This window comes from Beta vulgaris, chromosome 2, assembly GCF_026745355.1.
Source record: "Beta vulgaris subsp. vulgaris cultivar EL10 chromosome 2, EL10.2, whole genome shotgun sequence".
Classification (NCBI taxonomy): Eukaryota; Viridiplantae; Streptophyta; class Magnoliopsida; order Caryophyllales; family Amaranthaceae; genus Beta; species Beta vulgaris.
This window is the reverse complement of record NC_079203.1, coordinates 29,837,110-29,856,618: the sequence shown is the minus strand read 5'-3', so window position 1 is coordinate 29,856,618 and position 19,509 is coordinate 29,837,110. Positions and strand designations below refer to the sequence as shown.

Sequence of the window (19,509 nt, the reverse complement as noted above, 5' to 3'; positions counted from 1 at the left end):
CCCTGTACTTAAATTTCTTGAATTTATGGAGGATATCCTGCCTTTTTTCATCTATCCACTTATGCAGGTCCAAGGTGACTTCATTCACAAATTCTTCAATGAGAGGCTCAAAGTCCTCAAACTTGCGTTTCTTTTCATAGAGTAGCGCTTGAACAATCTGGCGCTTGGGCATCGGTGGGCGGCCTGCTAATCGTCTTGGTGGGCCCAAGAGGCTCGGATCCACTAAATTCTCTTTAGCACTAGTGGGTAGGAACTTTAAATTCTTACCTTTGCTTGGGGTCTCCTTTGGTCCGGTTTCCCGGGGGGTGGTAAGCTGCAATTCTGAACTGGGTTGGTAGGGAATAGCGCACAGTGGGCCTACTTCCTCCTTAATCTTCGTCCCGTTTTGAGGCTCATCGGAGCGTTGATTTTTTTTCTTCGTTTAAAATGCGATCAACATCCCCTACAATTCCATTCTTGGGATGGTTGGTCTTTAGTTGCTCTTTACCAGTTATAACATCATTTCCGGCACGCATCACAATTCACAATACTGATTAGATTATAATGTGGCTGGTAACATCTACCCAGTGGGTAGTTAACCCACTAGAAATAGAGTATTAAAAACTATTAGAAGTAATGAGTTGGATTCCATTATTTATTTGTTTCTATTAGTAGTGGGTTGTTGACCCATTGGATAGATAAAGTTTTTTCCGTTTGCAACATCTTCTCCGCGGATGTACTGTTAATGCTTGCAATGCTATGCGGGAGACATGATTATCTTTTTTCTTTTATTTAAAAAAATTAAAATTAATCATGGTTAAATTAGGCATACTTTTAAATGTTGTATTTAGCCTGATTTTTTTTTTTTTTTTTTATTTTTTTATTTTTTTAATATAGCACTTGTGTTTCTAATCTTCTCAATCCATCATCCCTTCGTTTTTTTTGCAACATCAAACACAGCAACAAGAGCAAACTATCCAACTAGCTCAAAAAATGGCAGGGAGAGTCCACACTCTAACTCTACAAACCAGCTTATGGAGTCTCTCTCCTCTTTCTTCCATTAATCCTAATCTTAATTTCCTAAAAAAGTCTGTTATTTTTCGTCCAAACCCAGTTTCATCAAAATTTTCCATGTTGTGCACCTGTTCCAATTCTTCCTCCAATTCTCATAATGAAACTTTTGTCCTCACTACCCCGCTTTATTACGTCAATGCCCCTCCTCATATGGGTAGTGCCTATACCACCATTGCAGCCGACGCCATTGCTCGATTTCAGGTATTTCTTGTTGCTATGTTTTTTGTTCTTCACGCTGTTAGTCTTCTTTTCTACAAAGATACCCTAGAAACAATGTGTGGTCAGCTTTCTCATAGATGGGTTCGTAGATATTGCTTACCATGTTGGAGGCTAGCCAGAGTTGGGTAGTAGGGGAAGTATGATGTGATGCAGAGAATAGAAAAAATGGTTCCGCGCATTTTGTTGGTGTAATCGGATAAAGAGAGAGCATTGCTGTAATATTGGGTCTCACTGATGATGTTTTACTACCCGGACTTTTATGCAATTATGTGTACTGTATATTGCTGGTTGTTGCTTGTTTGGGAACTTCTCTTCAGAAATAACAAGAATAACATATATGGATTCTTTAATGGTGTTTTAATCCACCTCTTATGTTAATAAACATAAAAAATGATGACTTCAATGTTTTTTCTTCCTACGAACTGCGTTTTTGTTTAAGCTATGATGTATAGCGCACACATGTGAGTGTCCCACATTGATTAAATGAGAGAGATGGGTTTACTTTATAATGCAAGGGGGTTACCCCCTTATTGTCATGTGGTTTTAAGGTGGAACCTCCTTTGTGTTGTGAAATGGACTCTCTCTCCTTGTGACGGGTGCGACCTAGGCCCATATTTAACCGTTTTTCTTCCTCTCAACTACATAATAATACCTCCCTACTATTCAACATACAAGTATATAATTTCCTAGATCTCCTAGTCCTTTTAGAAGACTAGAACAATTAAGATACAATATTCTCGGAGAATAAGCAATTTACTTTCTACCTAAACTCCTAAGTCCTAAACATGATATATCTGAATCTTATTAAACTTCCTAAAACACAAAGACTTAATATTCCATAATGATTCCCTACACATATAGACTTCTAATTAATTTTGTTGTGCTTCTTGGATTGCATCCCAACACTGGTAATGTTCCAATAATATGTGAAAGTAACACGCTATGGTTTGATAAGGGTGCGGAAATTAACTTATGATTGTTTTGATTGGTTTCTTATGTAAGAGGTTAATGGAAAAGAAAGTCATATTTGTTACTGGCACGGATGAGCATGGAGAGAAAATTGCTACAGCAGCAGCTGCAGCTGGTTCCAGTCCCACTGACCACTGCGATACCATCTCTCAAGCATATAGAACGCTATGGAAAGAGGTGTAAGAGGCATTTTATTTTCTTTGTTGGGCTATGCTAAAAACAAATGCTTTCTTTAAGGAGTTATCCCTTCTATGTCCCTGCAGCTTGATATTGCTCATGACAAGTTCATTCGTACAACCAACCCCAAGCATGAAGCAGTTGTTAATGAGTTCTACTCCAGAGTTCTCGCTAATGGCGACATTTACCGGGCTGATTATGAGGGCCTTTATTGTGTCAATTGCGAAGAGTATAAGGTATGCTTTTATGTGATATATTCCCCTGTGAATTGTGATGGGTCATTAGCTTTAGAAGACAGCTCTTCATTCAGTATGATGAAGGGAAAATCTTAATAAGCGAATGATATGATGTTTGACTTTCTTGTTTTCTTCCTGCTGACATTATTCTTGACTGTAATAAAGAACCTTTTGTTTTCTTCATTCAGTATAAGCTGTATTATTTACTTTCACTCTATGCTTCCTGTTAACATAATTGGAGAGTCTCCACAGCTTTTGCCTTTCTTGACACCTTGATATGATGTAATTAAATCGTTTCAGCTTCTACTGGTGTCTTCTTATGAAATAGCCATATGTTTCACTATAAGAGTGATGTAAATAAGCATTACATATCACATTGGTATCCTACCTTTTTATCAAATACAGCAGCTTGAGAGTCCATATATAGAAAACGGTCATGACCATTAGCGTCATTCCTACTAGAGGGAATCTATGAACTTTGTATTATCGATCCGTATGCCTTAGATTTGTTGGCTTGGGACTTTTTGGAACTACTTTCTTAAAAAGATTTAGCAAATTTTAAATTTTAAATTTTGTATTTGACATTTTTTATTTTCAGGAATAGATACAGAAATGTTTTATGCCATAGAATGAAAAGTACAATTTACTTCACTATCACAAAGAAGACCTAATGTGAAACTCGGGAGCCCATTCCTAGCTTTCTTAAGCTTCTTATTATATATGATTGTCGAGTTTATGTTTTGTAGCTTTGTTTTTATTAAGGAAATTTAAGAATAAGCTTGAAGCCAGGCTGTACCTTTGACATAAACCCAATCTGATGAGTTCTCAGAGTAGTTCTCCCACTCTGCCATCTGTGAATCATTTTGTCTTCAATGCAGAGGTGTTTACTAAAGTGGGCCATTTTGGAGATTAATGATGGTCGATTAAAGAAGATTAACATCTCTTCCATTTGTTTTTCTGTTATTTGAAGTGATAAAGATTTTATTAAAATGACACCAATGGATTTAAAATTTTGTCCACCTATACGAACAAGTGAGGATAAGTACTATCAACAGATCAACCAGCTATGCAATGGGTATCATAACAATCAAAAGAGCTAATCTTATAATGGTAGTCAGTAACTCAGTATGATCATGTGTCAACTCATTTATTTGGTTGACAAAAAACAAAGTTCTGTCGGTGGTGCTTGTTATATTCCTATTTCTGATCTGACTAGAATAATAAACCTTAGTAATAGGTTATTGATTTTTCTTTTCAGCTCATTTGCCACTGCATAGTCCTTTTCTTTCTCTTTCATTGCATCGTGAGAACCGATGATATTGCATTGTATCCAAAGTGTATATAATGGTTAATGGTTCTGTGGATCTGAGAGAAAAAGTCATCCACAGCCGAGTCTGGTAATTTGCTCCATTTTATTCCCAGCTGAAGACTCAGTGGGACCTTCCTTCCCTTTGGGTGTTACAAATTGTTTGTTGAAACGAATAATTTTAGGAATTCTTTTAAAATCTCAATATTGGATTAGAAGAAGGGGAAGGAGTCCTCGGTCCGCTAGAAATAGAAGGGAATCTATTATATCACATAGTTTGGTGGCATAACTGCTAAAATATTGATCAGTGACACCTCTTATGCATGTCATTTGGATCTTGACAACACCTGCAATGGGCTTTTAAAAGAATATCAAATATCAACACCAATTTGGGTAAAGGTCAGGACCTATAAATTACAGGATTACCATGGTAGTCAGTGGCACCCTAAATCCCCCGCTGTAAGATTTGTGCAAATAGAGGCAACTATTCCCCCTTGTTTGGGCCCCTAAAGTTGGAGTGATTTGCCTGTATACCATGTCATAACAAATAAGTAAGGGAAATTTAGTTTCAGTTAGATAAATATTGTGAATAAGAGAGAACTATTAGCCGCACTCTTACGTTTGGGTATGTGTCTGATGCTTTGAAACACAGATGATACATGACTGAACGAAACCTAAAGGATTAGACTCCGCTAAGGCTCTAAATTGATAATATCTAGAATCTCGTCCAAGGCTCAAATTTGGTGGAATTAACTTGCAAAGTATCACGCTTAGCAAGGATTTTCAAATCATATCGCTTGAAGAAAAGGAAGATAAACAGCTAAGGTTTGGGAGACAGTTTATGTAATCTCAATTGAATGAACTGAATAATGAGCTTATTTCAACAAATTGGACTGCATAAAAATAGTCCTAAGCTGAAGATAATCCTAACAAACGTTGGATAAAGCAAGTTACTTATACGAACGAACCCCCTATAGGTCATAAAGTAACTCACCTAAAGAGACCACAACTCACCTGAAGAGAACATTAACATGGAAGATAATTAGTGGTAACAAAACACTAGCTCATGAGGCATATTTAGCAAAGTTCCACAGAATGTCAGCCACACTGCTGTCAGATTACACAACTTTGCATGCAGCAAGTGGCGCTGCTAGTGCACACCTTTACAGACAAGGCCATGCTCGCCCTGACAATATGTCTGTGCACATTCACAATTGACTCAAATGATAGCGAAACATTGTTGGTGTTACTTTGTACAACATCAATAGCCAAATCTACCTTGTTTTTAGATGCTCCTGCATCATTGTGTGTAGACAGATGTATTAGTACACCCCCTATACATGTGTGTGTGCGCGCGCGCGCCCTACTAGCTGCTCTTACTTCTTTAAATTCTTCAGGACAAAAATGAACTGAATGAGGATGATTGTTGTCCTATTCATCTTAAGCCGTGTATAGCAAGGAAGGAAGATAATTATTTCTTTGCTTTGTCAAAATACCAAAAAAAGTTGGAAGATCTCTTGGAGCAGAATCCTGACTTTGTCCAGCCTTCTTCTCGTCTGAATGAGGTAAAATAACTCCTCTTACTATTCATTTCTGCCTGTCTTTTTTTGTTGCCTTTTGTTAATTGGCTGTCTTGCAAAGATTTAGTTTAGTTTTAGTTGCTGGAGCTGTTAAAATTATGGTGGTTGAACCATATCTGTATAATATCATGATATAAAGCAGAGATAAAGTATTTTTATACTGTATGGACTATGGATACAGGTTTTATGCCTGTCTTGGATGGTTATAAAAAGGATGGTTTAGGTCATGCTTTGCATAGCATTCTTTTTCGTCTTTTTTTTTAAAAAAATATTTTCATAGTGGGTTAAGTTATTTTCATAGCATTTTCAAAAAGTTAGTTGAAGCATGCCGAGACACTGAAACCGATTTAATGATGTGTATGAGCTCTTAACAAGAATGCCATATACCTGCTGACTTATGTGTCACATAACTGAGATGAGTAATCTTTTGAACTTAAATATTGTGTATCTGTAGTGTTGTGGGTGGCTTGAAAATAACACTGCACTATCGTGATTAGATGTAGTCATGTAGACTTCAGGTGAAAATTTATGAAGGCTGCGAACCTTTTTAGTGAAATCTGTATTTAAATCTGCTTATTTTTAGTTGCCATTTCATATGCATTCTGTCTAACTTTCCAACACAATCTGTCGCTCTTTACTCCCCAAAACAACTTGATGCATATAAATTCTTGTTTAACACTTGCATTTATCGTTGGCATCTCATCTCTTTAATGGTTTGCTCTGAGAGAAGTGCCTACCTTATTATCCTATGTTTGATAAATAATCTTAGGTCCAAGGTTGGGTAAAGACTGGGCTGAAAGATTTTTCAATTTCCCGAGCAGCTGTCGACTGGGGTATCCGTGTTCCTGGTGACCATAAACAAACAATATATGTTTGGTTTGATGCATTACTTGGGTAAGATTTTCTCTGATGACGAAGAATTTTCCTTTCCCTTTATTGGCCAATGGTCTGCTGCATTTAATTCACGCCTTAAATGGTTTCCCTCTAGTAATATTTTTCTCTCCTTTTGCTTATCATATTGCTTTCAGCTGTAAAAATGTTTGGCTTCATTGGGTTGAGTTTCCATATGATCTTTGTTGAGCCATAGTCTTCAGAGTTCAGATCTCATCATGCAACCATGTTGTAGACATTTATTTTAGCATATTCCCAGTAGCTTGAGCACTACACTTAATATTCATGTTTATGTTCCTTATATTATTTGTATCTTCCAGAAAAAACCATCCCCTTATCTGAGGCTGCTATTTCTCATTTTTGTAAAGATCTAATTTTGATTTTTTCTTAAGATGCCCGTGGATTACATTAGCCACCTTGTTCTTTAAAAGACATGTTATGTAACTCTACCTTGGGAGGAGACTAATATCCAAGAAAAAAATTATCCCCTTATCCCAGGCTACTATCTCTCATTTTTTTTGAAGATCTAATATCATATTTGATTTTTTCTAAGATGCCCATTTGAATTAGCCACCTTGTTTATCTACATGTTATGTAATTCTCTATGTTACTCGGACTCGGGGACCCATGTCTAACATGGGTACGCATCCAAGTGTCCGACTCGGCTAATTTGTGAAAGTTTTCAATGATTTTGGCCCAAAATGAAGTGTCTAAGAGTTATACCCATGTCCGAGTGTCGAGGATCCGACACGGGTACTTGAAGTAAAACGAAGAGTCCAGGTAACATAGGTAATTCTACTTTGGGAAGAGACTTAAGAGGCATGATGTTACATTTTTCAAGTGTTTATCTGTTCTAACACTTATTGAGTGCCCACAATGTTCTTGTTGTTGATCTATGTTTTGAATTACTTGAAGGGACAATCTATCCCATAGAAATTCTATTTCATGATGAAAGTCATAGGTTGGATCTGGATGATTTTTCCTTGCTTCTTGTTGTTCGTGTTTGCAGTATCATTTGATTAAAGTTCTCTCATTCTCCTCGATGATGATTTTATGATTTCATCTTATAAAGGTTTAGGAATTGTTAATTTATTTATTCCTATTTTGTTGCCATTCTTTATCCTACATCCTATTGTTTCGCAATTTCATTAAGAAAGCAAAAGTGTCTTTCCAGTTTGAAGATTCTCATGACGATGATGTTGCTTTTAATATACTTCATCCGTTCTGAAATAAATCTTTTATATGAGAGTATTTTGAGAGAAGTGTTTCATTTATTTCGGACTGGTGGAAGTATAAAAAAATTTATATAAATTATGAATATAAAACTTCCTCCGTATTTTTATTAGTAGCTACAGTTCCCTTTTCTGAAAGTTTTACAGTAATTGCTGCAAACCATTTTATGAAATATTCACCACTCATGTGCGAGCTCTTTCTCTTCCTTTGCTGAAATCACATGTGAATGTGGTCCCGTTTCATCAATTTTCCTCATTACCAATTTGTACGCCAGGCCCATATGTAGCAATTAATTAAAAGAAAAGGAATTAATAATTTAACATACATGAAAATACACAATAAATATAAGATTTTACATCATGACAAGATGAAAGTATTGAATAAAACATAGCAGTAAAAGGATAAAAAAAAAAAGAAATATGATCTGTGAAATAGAGAAGAGGATTTAAATCCCTTGGAAATTATATTTACTCTTTAAAGGATTCCTTCTATGTATCACAAGAGTTTGTTTGAGTAGTTGAATCTGGGTGTGAAAAAGATTGAAGGTATAAGTGTTTTTGTTTGAGATCTGAAAGCTAGGTTACTTCGTCTCTTCTAATTTCCTTATGTATCCATGTCGTCTGACTCAACGCTTGGATACTTCATTTTAAACCAAAATCTAAGACATTTTTTGTGAAATACCCAAATCCAACACCGGGACACGTATCCGAGTGGACACTTGTAGCTGAGTTTGAGTAACATACTGAAAGTGTTTGGAAGAAACTTGCTGAACTTTGGAGGACGTTTGATGATATATCGAGAAAGTTTCTGGGGCTGCTAGACGAAAAGACTGATATAATGCACAGAGGGATATTGCTGTGCTAACCGGGCAGAGTGTGCTGAAATCTGAGTGCACACAGATCCTTCAGAGCTTGTAACTTACGGGTGTCCACTTTCTATCGCCATTTGCATTTTTAACGAACATGATATGACCCAAACAATGAAAGGTGTCTGGTTCTTGCCCGTTTTAGTAAATTACTCATATCTTCTTCTTCCTGTTAAAACAGACTTTCCCTTATAGTACCTTTTTGGAAAGCTTATTCGGAGGGATATCTATCTAGGCAAAGTGCATGAGTTATCTCATAAATTAACATATCTCCTGACCTTTTTTTGATTATATTTAACTTGTTTGGCTGTAAAGGACCGTCAATTGAGTCCTTCAATTTCAACATCTAGAAAATGTTTCGAGGGCAAGGGAGAGACTTTTGTAAGGGTCTACAGTAATCAGGTTTTCGAGGAGCTTCATCATTGCATTATTGTATTACATTGTATATTATAACTGAAGCATCCACCTTCCAGCCTTCAGGGCCCACTCCACTTGGGCTATTTGTTTTTGGTCTAATGTGTCCATTTCCCCTGAAGTCAAAGATCTGATATTCATCAACTCTTGTATTATTGGTCTAAATCAAAGTCATTTAATTTTCTCACTTGTTTCTTGTATTGGAAAGTAGTAGAAGGTCGTTGTCTACAGGTAATGGAATAGCCTCTTCTTAGTTACAGGAGTATGGCTGTGAATGTCCGATCCCCCCTCCCCCCCCCCAAAAAAAAAAAAAAAAAAAATTTAGCCGATGGGGGACATACTATGGCGGCCTTGGGGTGATGTTAAAAATTGTTTGGTCTAGAAGGTTAAGTACTCTTATCTTCGCTCAGCTCCTTAGGAGAAGGTTTCCGCTCTTGTGCACTTGAGAGGTCTGGGTTTCATCAATATGACAATACGATTCCTGGAAGACTTGGATAGCAAAACGGATCACAAGAATTTTCTTCAGGACGGCCTCTTATTTGCTAGTCTTTCTTCCCCCTCTTGTACTTGCTTCCTATATTACTCTGCTCTGCCATTGTTTCTGCAGATCAATTGGTATCTTACCTTTCTTTTCTTAATGTTATTTTTTAACAATCTTCAAAGACTGTTTTAATACCCTTGTTATTAATGTCACCAGTTACATATCAGCATTATTGGAGAGTGAGGAGCAGCCTAGTTTACAAGATACAGTTGCTTCTGGCTGGCCTGCTTCACTTCACTTGATTGGCAAGGTAGGATTTTTCCAAATGAACAATTTGTTGGTTCGAGGCTGCTTTCCTTCTTGTTACCAAACTAAGACAGGAGGACTAACTGATCCCTTGTCAAATGTCTCTATTGTTTCTCTCCCTCTGTTGCTTCGTATGAGACTTTCTGTGGAGTTCTTGTTGGTGATTCTATAAGATTCATGCGGAATTACTTTTCTGTTTTTTTTTTTCTCCCTTCTTACTAAGATTGAAAAAAGTGCTCATTTATGGTTCATGCATAAATGCCTTTCTGTTTCTTCTCTTCTTCCTGAGAAATTGATCAAGGTATGGAATCTCAGTGGATTTTTGACGTAAACGAATCCCAGAAGTTGCTGCCATTTCCTTTAGAGGGCTGGGGGAAAAGCACATATTGTCCCTGCCTGTTCAATCTTTCATGTATTTTAAAAATCTATCATATATTATAAAAAGGGTATGACCTTCTTTATATCTTTTCCACATAGCACCCTTCACTTGCCGATCATGTGACGTTTTTACTTGATTTGGCAATTTCTTTTTAATGTTTATTTCCTTTTTAAAAAAAAGGGAAGACAATTAATGGTAAAGGCATTACTGTTCATGAACTTAAAACCTCTTTTTATCTATCATGTTACTCATGCTTCAATAGCCAATCAAATTAGAAAAGTGATAATCTTTGAAAGAGGTCAATCTTGATAAGTATCACATTCAAAAGGGGGGAATCAGAGCAAATCCACAATCCTAACGTCACTGCTCCTATATATAATCTGACCCTTCAATCTCTTTCCACACCGAGTACCTGTCCCAGATTCACCTGTGGAGGATCTGCGCTGCTTAGCCTAGGTTTGAACTCAGAAAATTTACATAGGAATTTCTTGATTAATTAAGTTTATAATGAGCTTTCTTAATTAGGGTTGAGTAGCTCTTCTGTTACCTTAAATACAGATCAAAGTGGTACTGTGCAAACTCTAATATATGGGAATAATAAATTATATGTGACCAAGTCATTCTCACCACCTACATGATCTTGTATGTGAAATATTTGTAAAAATCATTAAACTGTTGGAAGACAATAGTAACGTATTGGAGAGAAAGGAAGAGACAATTATGCTTGCTGAGAACACTTCTAGTCTTCAAATCGTGTCCCATTTCGTTTTGTAGGTAACAGGTATTCCTGTATACAGGCTGACTGCTTTTCCAAGAATTTCTTGATTATGATACCGCATGCCACAATACTGCCTTACATAACTTATACCTCAAAGCTCTCTTAAGCAATATTTCTATTTTGCAGGATATCTTACGATTCCATGCAGTGTATTGGCCAGCTATGCTGATGTCAGCTGAATTAAGCCTTCCAAAAAAGGTTTTCGGCCATGGTTTCTTGACAAAGGTACTACTGCTTGCCTTATTACCGATGTCAGATTCTGTTATTATTTTAAATATATGAGTTTCATCACTCCATGTCAATATACTCTTGGTAACTGGTCTTGTTTTTGTTTTGCGGTCTTAAGTGATGCACTTTGGTCCAAGTGCTTAATGTCAAAAAAGGTTGTGATGGATGTAGGAAGATAAAGAAAGTGTTTCGGATCTTTTTCACTTGTGAGACCACCAAATGCCGTAGTAAAAGCAACATAATGCAAGTATTGCCAAAGTCATAGGTTAGGCCTTAGAGAGCTCAACATTATGCTGCTTGCAAAGCTAGTGAACAACAAGGCACTCTAAGAGCATCTCATAGTCCTATTCTTTTGTAATTTGTAAATTCTGATGGATCTCTTTAGTCCTTACAGAGGTGGTAAAAGGATCGATCAAACTGGTTTGGTTTAGGTCATATTGGGGTGACGAGTCATTCTGGTCAAATTTGGTTTGTTCAAGTCAGATCATATTCAGTTGTATTGTCAATCTAAATGTTATTGCCCATTGGTTGCCTTGATTCTTGGTTCAGGTCATTCGGATCATGTAATATCGGGTATACTGTGGGTTTATCTGGGCAATTGACCTCAGGTTCAATATTGCCAGGTCCAAGTCTCTCCCTAGTTGCAGCTTACTGCAATTGGTCCAAGGTTCCGTATCAATTATTTAAGCTGCCTATTGCTTATTTCAACCTCTTGAGCTTTTCTTTTGCATGTGTAAATATATAAAATGAATGTTCGTAATTTGTCTCTTATCTTGTTGGATTACGTGACAAGATAAATTCAGAGACGCAATAATAAGAAACCAAGAAAATTGTCAGAAGGTCAGTTAATGTGCACTCACAGTTAGAGTGTTAATTTGGCTGCTATAATCATCCTATTAATAATCAGTCTTGATGATATTGCTAGCCCAATAAGAGAATGAAGAGAGTTAAATTACAGTTACACTTATATTTACTTATTTGCATATTTGCATCTCAGACTGATTTTCTCAAAGAATACCATGTGATGGATGCTTCACGGGAAAAATTTGCTAGTTGCATGTGTATAGTTTTTCTTATTTATAAATTTTCAAGTTATGCAGCGATGCTTTTTATTTTGAAATTATAGGATGGCATGAAGATGGGGAAGTCTATAGGCAACACTATTGAGCCAAATGAGTTAGTCCAGAGGTTTGGGGCTGATGCAGTTCGGTATTTCTTTCTTAGGGAAGTTGAGTTTGGAAGTGATGGGGATTACTCAGAGGATCGTTTCATCAACATTGTTAATGCACATCTTGCCAACACAATTGGTGATTCTACTGCTCATAATTTTACTTTCTAGAACCTGTCGCTGAATGTCGGTATAAATTTGTGACTTTTGGGTTAACTTGAATTCTCCAATACACAGGGAACCTTCTCAACCGCACACTTGGGCTTCTCAAAAAGAACTGCCAGTCAACTTTGCCTGTCGATTCTGCCATTGCTGGTGAAGGGAACACATTCAAGATTAATGTAGAGAATTTGGTGAGGCCTTTTTGAATTTGAGTGATCTAAACCAAGTGTTTTTGACTCTGTCTTTGATTGAAATGGCCAAGCTGACACCAGAACATGCTGACTCCTGCGAGCGAAAAGCAAGATATATCGGTGTTTCATGATCAACAATAATAAATGATACTAGTCGGCAAAACAAAATTTTCATATATATTTATATGTTGTATTTTCACCCAATAGTTTCATTTCATCCTTCATCTTTGAACAATGTCTTGTTTCACCCCTTGCCAAGGTCTTGTGTGTAAAATCTGAGTTGTAATTTTCTGCTCCTAAAACTGAAAGCATGATAACTTTGGTATGCTGATGCATACACTTCCCAAGTCTGGTGAAGTTACAATCGGACTTATTTTCTCAGAAGTGACTGATTTCTTCTGCATCGTTATTTGGTTCTGAAAGAAGTTTTTGTGTGCATTGAGGTGAATATGGTTTCTAATAAGCATGACTGATTGTAGTACAGACTACAGAGTATCCAGGTTGTCGGAGAGTTGTGTTTGTTTCTAGTGGCCATCATTCTTAGTATCTAGGGTTCCATATTACATGTGCTTTTGTTGAAAGCTTTTTACCTATATGAATGAGCAAATTACCCCTAAGCATACAGACAAGAAAAGCTGAGAGGAACCAGCTTTCTTGGGTTACTTTCTGTTTTGCATGTCACAGAGCATTGTCATCTAAAGCAATACTTTTCCTTGAAATTTCACATCTCTGTTGCTTTGCCAGGTTGAGAAAGCCAGTACCCATTATCAGAATCTTTCATTGTCATCTGCTTGTGAGGCTGTTCTGGAAATCGGAAATGCTGGAAATGTTTATATGGACGAGCGTGCGCCGTGGTCTCTTTTTAAGCAAGGGGGCACTGCTGCAGAAGCTGCTGCTAAGGTTTGTTTGTTCTGCATCTGTAGCCTTGGCAGATGTTCCTATATGAGATATTGGGGAAAGTACTACAGTTTATTAGCTATGATTGTGGTGGAGGGAAGGTTGGAAGCAAACACCTAGTTGCACATTTTGGGGGATGATGTCGTTGAATCAGCCTTCAAGCGCTTCTCACTATAAGTAGAAATGATGCGTATAAAAAGCAAAAACTTAGAATTCCATTCACCTTTACCCAGTAGAGATAAGTACAAGGGTTCTGTTTGAGGTGCTACGACTTCACTTAGATTATAGCTAGAAAGATAAGACATATTTGCTTCACTGACCAACAGAAGGGTTCAGAAAGGTTTCAGCTAAACTTCCTGAATATTAAGATTAGAGACACACTCATATATTGCTTTTCAATACCAAATGTACATGTGAATAGCTAGTTACAACTTGCTAGGCTTTATGAAGCCTGCATTTATTCAAAAAAAGCCAAGAACAAACTTCTAATCCAACTGTTTCTTAGAAGCTTGGTGAAAGGAAACCAGAAATTATTTTTCCAAAAATGATGCGACTTTTGAGTTAAAGTTTGCATTCAATCAGTACAATTTACTCCTTTGTAATTGTAAATTCTTTTATGCTTTTCAGGATCTTGTAATCATATTGGAAGCTATGCGCATTATTGCCATTGCATTATTGCCGGCTGCTCCAAGCTTATGTTGGAGAATATACTCTCAGCTTGGCTACTCAGAAGATGAATACAATGCTCTGACTTGGGTCCTTATCTCTTCCCTTACCTCCCTCGCCATGTTACTTGGCTACTGAACTTATACTGACTTGGTTTGGATCTTGCATATGCAGCATGAAACAAAGTGGGGCGGTCTCAAGGCAGGGCGGGTCATGGCTGAAGCAAAACCAGTCTTTGCTAGGATTGAGCTCGTAACTGACGTGGATGATGTTGGAGTTCAACCAGTTAAGAAGACTTCAAAAAACAAAGCAAAGAAGGCTGCTAAGGCTCAAAGTGCTTAGATGCCTGGTCTTCTAGTTGCGACTTCTATATTGTTTCAACTTTTATATTTTTTCAACTTCTATATATCTGACAAGCTCAAATTTTGGTCCTATTTGTATATCTTTTTTTGTTCTTTGGGGCTTGAAGCCAATTTAGGAGAATGCTATGTTTTGTGCAAAGGTGGATATATACAGTTCTTTCCAGTAACTAATACATGTTTCTAATATCTTGTTGTAGGCTCATTAGGCCAATCCTACTGTTGTAATTTAGAGTAATCTTGAATCCTAGGAATGTTCCAAATGACGATTTTAAGCTTCCAACGACTTTTATTAAACTCTTTGATTTGCTTACAAAACCAATCTCCCATCTGTGAGGGATTGCCACGGATATTTTACCTTAATGGTAAGTTTTTTTTTCCCTTTTGTTTTCAATTTTTAGTTTATTTTCTTGTTTTGGTTGAATAAATTATTCTCTTTATAAGAGTTTTTCGAGTACAAATTTTTTTGTCTTTGTTATGGAACGCCTCATTCTTCCATATGTGAGTTGTAAGTTTTGTTTGTTTATTTGTATGTATGAGAAATTGTTCTCATTGTTGAAGTTCAAGACTATCAACAAGAAAGTATTGGAAACTCATGTGGTTAATATTTTTTGATCAAGAATGTTCTTTTTCAATTATGTCAAAATGATAAAGTGTTCCATTAATAGCTGAAATTTTCAGCAAAAAATAAGGATATGCACTACTTTGTTCGATATGATTCATTGTAATTTGTGCTATTCTACAAAATACAATCAAATACAATAGGTATTTAATCTTGTTTGATTGTATTTTGTGTTTATTTAATACCTATTATAGATGTTTTTTGTTTTTTTTTGAGGGGAAAAGAGAGCCAGGAATTATATTAAGTCAAGTTCCACCAGAGTTTGAAGACTTTGGGGAAACAAAGAAGTACAAATAGTTTCAGAATTAACATCAGTTCCCCTAGCTAAGAATGAGCAACCGTGTTACCGCACTCTTAACATGAACACAATCAAACGACAGAAATGAGGAATAATTTCTAGAAATATCATAGAAGAGGAAAATAGGAGCTGCTCCTTGTCTTCTTTCCCTAATAACGACACCACATTTGATGCATCGCACTCCAGAACTACTCGATCAAACCCAGCCTTCGAGCTACGTCAAGGCCAAATCTTGCTGCCCCCGTTCAGCTAGCTAGGAGCCCAGTTTGAGGCAATACGCTTCACGCCCGCAGCTTTGATGCTGCATGCTCATCAGAATAATCATTCCCATACTCACACCATTACCATGCATTATGTGCGCGTCAACATTCACTTTTACATAAGATTGTGGAGGGGGCTGCCATGAGGAGACAATAACAAGCCTAGGCGAGGAAGAGAGACCGCAAACCTTATTTTTGTAATCCATAGTCCACCTTCAGCTTCGAAATCCGGCCGCAGTAGCGACGGATTCAACCCGCATCTCTTAAAACTCTGATTCTGCAGAACACACGCCCACACAAGGTGCCCCAAATGAAGCTAACTCTTCGCTATCAAGCCTTCCAACGAGCCACATAAACCTCTCAGCAAAAGATGTGCGCGGAGCTTCCATTAGCATGCCTTGAAAGTTACTGTGCAGCCATATCTCAGAGGCATAGGTACAATTAAAAAGCGCGTGCATTATGGTCTCCTCTTCACCCCCACAAACTGGGCAAGTGCTATGCTCACGAATATGTCGCCTATAGAGCACATCCATCACACCTAAACTCCCCTTACACGTTCTCCAAATGAAATGACACAATTTGGGGGCCCCTGCGATCTTCCATACAAGCTTCCATATGTCTCTCTCTCTTCGTCCAAAGAACAAATCCCATGTGTGCACATGACCCATTCGCCCCAACCAATACCCTGGCGGACCGTATAATTACCATCATTAGTTGCCACCAATATTGGGTGTCACATTTCCAAGTCGACGGTAGAGGAATGTCTAACACAGATTGACGCTCTGCTACATCAAAAGTTTCATTCACCATATCCTCCTTCCACCCCCCATGTTCAACATCCAGTAAATCACAAACTCAGAGCTCAAGATTGCTATTTGGAAGAGGAGTCGGGACGAAATGGGCGCCCTCCCCCGGTATCCAAGCATCCTCCCACACTTTTATCGAAGTACCATTACCTACCCGCCATTTCAAGCCTTCCAGCAACAAAGATTTTGCTCCCCAAATGCTCCTCCAACTATAACTCGGGTCAAAACCCCTCAAAGCCCCAAGGAACGTCGCATGTTTAAAGTAACGAGCTTTCAACACCCCATGAAGAAGAGTAGAGGTATCCTGACATAATCTCCACCCCTGCTTTGCTAATAAAGCTTGATTGAAACACTTCAAATCCCGAAAGCCCATGCCACCCATAGCTTTTGGGAGGCAAAGAGATTCCCAATTATGCCAGTGGATTTTCCGGGAGGTTGCAGTGGACCCCCACCAAAACTTTGCTAGAACTGAGTGCATTTCATCAATGAGCCCTTCAGGAATTTTAAAAATACTCATCATGTAAGTGGGAATAGCCTGTGCTACAGCCTTAATCAGAACTTCTTTCCCGGGTCGCGAAAGCAGCTTTTCCTTCCACCCTTGCATCTTCTTCCATATCCTCTCCTTCAAACACATAAAAACCACCTTCTTCGATCGCCTAATGATGGTTAGCAAGCCAAGATACTGTTCATGCTTATCAACTTCCCTAACCCCCAGAGTCTCCACAATTTCCTTTCTTCTCTCAAGATTCACACATTTGCTGAAAGCTACTTCTGTTTTACTTAGATTAACTTTCTGCCCAGATGCTCTTTCATACGTTCTGATTATATCAGCCGCTTTAGATCACTCCTGTAAATTAGCTTTAGCAAATAAAATACTATCATCAGCAAAGAAAAGGTGAGAAACTCTAGGTGCTCCCCTGCAAACATACGCACCATGAATCTTATTCTCACTTGCCGCTTTCGTAATCAAACGGGAGAAAGCGTCTGCACACATGAGAAATAAATACGGCGAAATTGGATCCCCTTGCCGGAGACCTCGAGTAGGAGAGAGAGATCCCGAAATACTGCCATTATACTTAAACGAGAAAGTCACACTCGAAATACAATGTATTACACGTTGTACCCAACTACGACTGAACCCCATCTTCAACATAACTTTCTCCAGAAACCCCCACTCCACCCTATCATACGCCTTACTCATGTCTAATTTCAATGCCACGTACCATCCTTCCCCTCCCCCCTTCTCTTCATAGCATGAAAGATCTCAAAAGCCACCAACGCATTATCAGTAATAAGCCTTTTAGGTACAAAAGCACTCTGATTACCGGAAATAATAGATCCCAACATAGGTTTCAACTTATTTGCAAGAGTTTTAGAAATAATTTGTACAAAACATTGCACAGGCTTATAGGTCTAAACTCTGTCATTCTCTTTGGGTCATTTATTTCGGAATTAAAACAATACAAGTGCTATTTACCTCTTTTAAGTCCACATCTCCGCGCCACCAAGCTTTCACAAACTGGATCACATCACTCCCAATAGTGCCCCAAAACTTCTGGAAAAATAGGGCATGCATTCCATCAGGCCCCGGGGCCTTGTTAGGATGCATCTGAAATAAGGCGTCTCGAATTTCTTCCCCCGTGGGCTCTAAGTCAAGATTTTCATTCATCTCCCTCGTTACCATTTCTTCTAAACCCTCTATTGCTTCCTCGAAACCACTCGGATTTTCTGATGCAAATAATTTCGAGAAATATTGGTCAATAATCAGGTCCATATCTTCTTTGTCCTCCTTCCATTCACCCTGCTCATTAAATAGTCCCTTAAGCAAATTCCTCTTCCTGCGTTGAGTTGCTTTATGATGGAAGTAGCTCGTGTTTTTATCACCATCCCGAAGTTCATTAGCACGCGCTCTCGCGTGCCAGTAGCTCTCCTCTAGTTTATGCAAATCGCATAGTTCATCACTTAACTCATTGCACCGCTGCATCAAATGGGCGTCCAGCTGACCCCCTTGCGTTGCTTTTAGCTTTCGTTCAGTTTCCTTGATTCTTTTACGCACATCACCAAAAGTTTTCGAGGCCCACGAGGAGAGAGAGTTTGCAACCTGCTCAATGCGAGAATGGATTGAGTCCCCGACTCCAGCTAACCACGCATCCCCAACAACTTTGCTGCAATCCTCACTCGACAACCAAAGAGCCTCAAATCGAAATAATTTCCCCTGCTGCCTTCGTTCCGGTTTGTCTCCAAACTTCAGTAATATAGCCCCATGGTCCGAATGACAAATAGGAAAATGAATCACCTCCGCATATGGAAATAAGTTGCACCAATTAATATCTGCCATGCACCGATCCAGCCGCTCCCTAATAACAGTATCAACGGACTTTCGCTGCCATGTAAAAATGTTGCCTCTGTAACCCAAATCACGACACCCACACTCCTCAAAAGCCGCCCTAAAAGCATCAATCTGTCGCTCTCCGCGAATAGCTCCACCCTCCTTCTCGTGCATCCCCATAATCTCATTGAAATCACCAAACAAAAGCATCGGTAAAGCGCTTCCATGTCTAATGGATCTCATAAGATCCCATGTCAAATGTTTATTCGTTGCTTCAGGCCAACCATACACCCCCACCGCTTTCCATTGAGCGATATTATTCCCATCACAAACATCCACCTCTACATGATGGTTAGAAAAGGAGCAAACGTTCACCGTCACATCACGCCACCATAAACCCATTCCTCCTGATCTGCCCCAGAATTTTTTTTTTTTTGTTTGTTTTTTTTTTTCTTAAATAGAAATTTTATTAATTGAATGTTCGATATGATTCATTGTAATTTGTGCTATTCTACAAAATACAATCAAATACAATAGGTATTTAATCTTGTTTGATTGTATTTTGTGTTTATTTAATACCTATTATAGATGTCGTTTGACATTCAATAAATGAAATTTCTCTTTTAAAAAAAAAAA

The 19,509-nt window shown here is 38.0% G+C and overlaps 2 protein-coding genes across 2 annotated transcripts; one reads left to right on the top strand and one right to left on the bottom strand.

Moving 5' to 3' along the window:
- Window positions 1-882: 882 nt before the first annotated feature.
- On the top strand, window positions 883-14,757 carry LOC104887027 (methionine--tRNA ligase, chloroplastic/mitochondrial). Its single transcript, XM_010671609.4, has 12 exons — window positions 883-1,254; window positions 2,275-2,418; window positions 2,505-2,654; window positions 5,358-5,525; window positions 6,310-6,434; window positions 9,641-9,734; window positions 11,014-11,112; window positions 12,242-12,422; window positions 12,521-12,636; window positions 13,381-13,536; window positions 14,161-14,289; window positions 14,374-14,757. Exons 1-12 carry the CDS (start codon window positions 973-975, stop codon window positions 14,539-14,541), a joined length of 1,812 nt encoding a protein of 603 aa, XP_010669911.1. The 5' UTR covers window positions 883-972; the 3' UTR covers window positions 14,542-14,757.
- A 1,836-nt stretch (window positions 14,758-16,593) lies between these two features.
- LOC130590489 (uncharacterized) lies at window positions 16,594-19,275 on the bottom strand. Its single transcript, XM_057392944.1, has 3 exons — window positions 18,022-19,275; window positions 17,768-17,861; window positions 16,594-17,378 (listed from the first exon to the last, which is right to left on the bottom strand). The coding sequence occupies exons 1-3, from the start codon at window positions 19,273-19,275 to the stop codon at window positions 16,594-16,596; spliced, it is 2,133 nt and encodes a 710-aa protein (XP_057248927.1).
- Window positions 19,276-19,509: the final 234 nt, after the last annotated feature.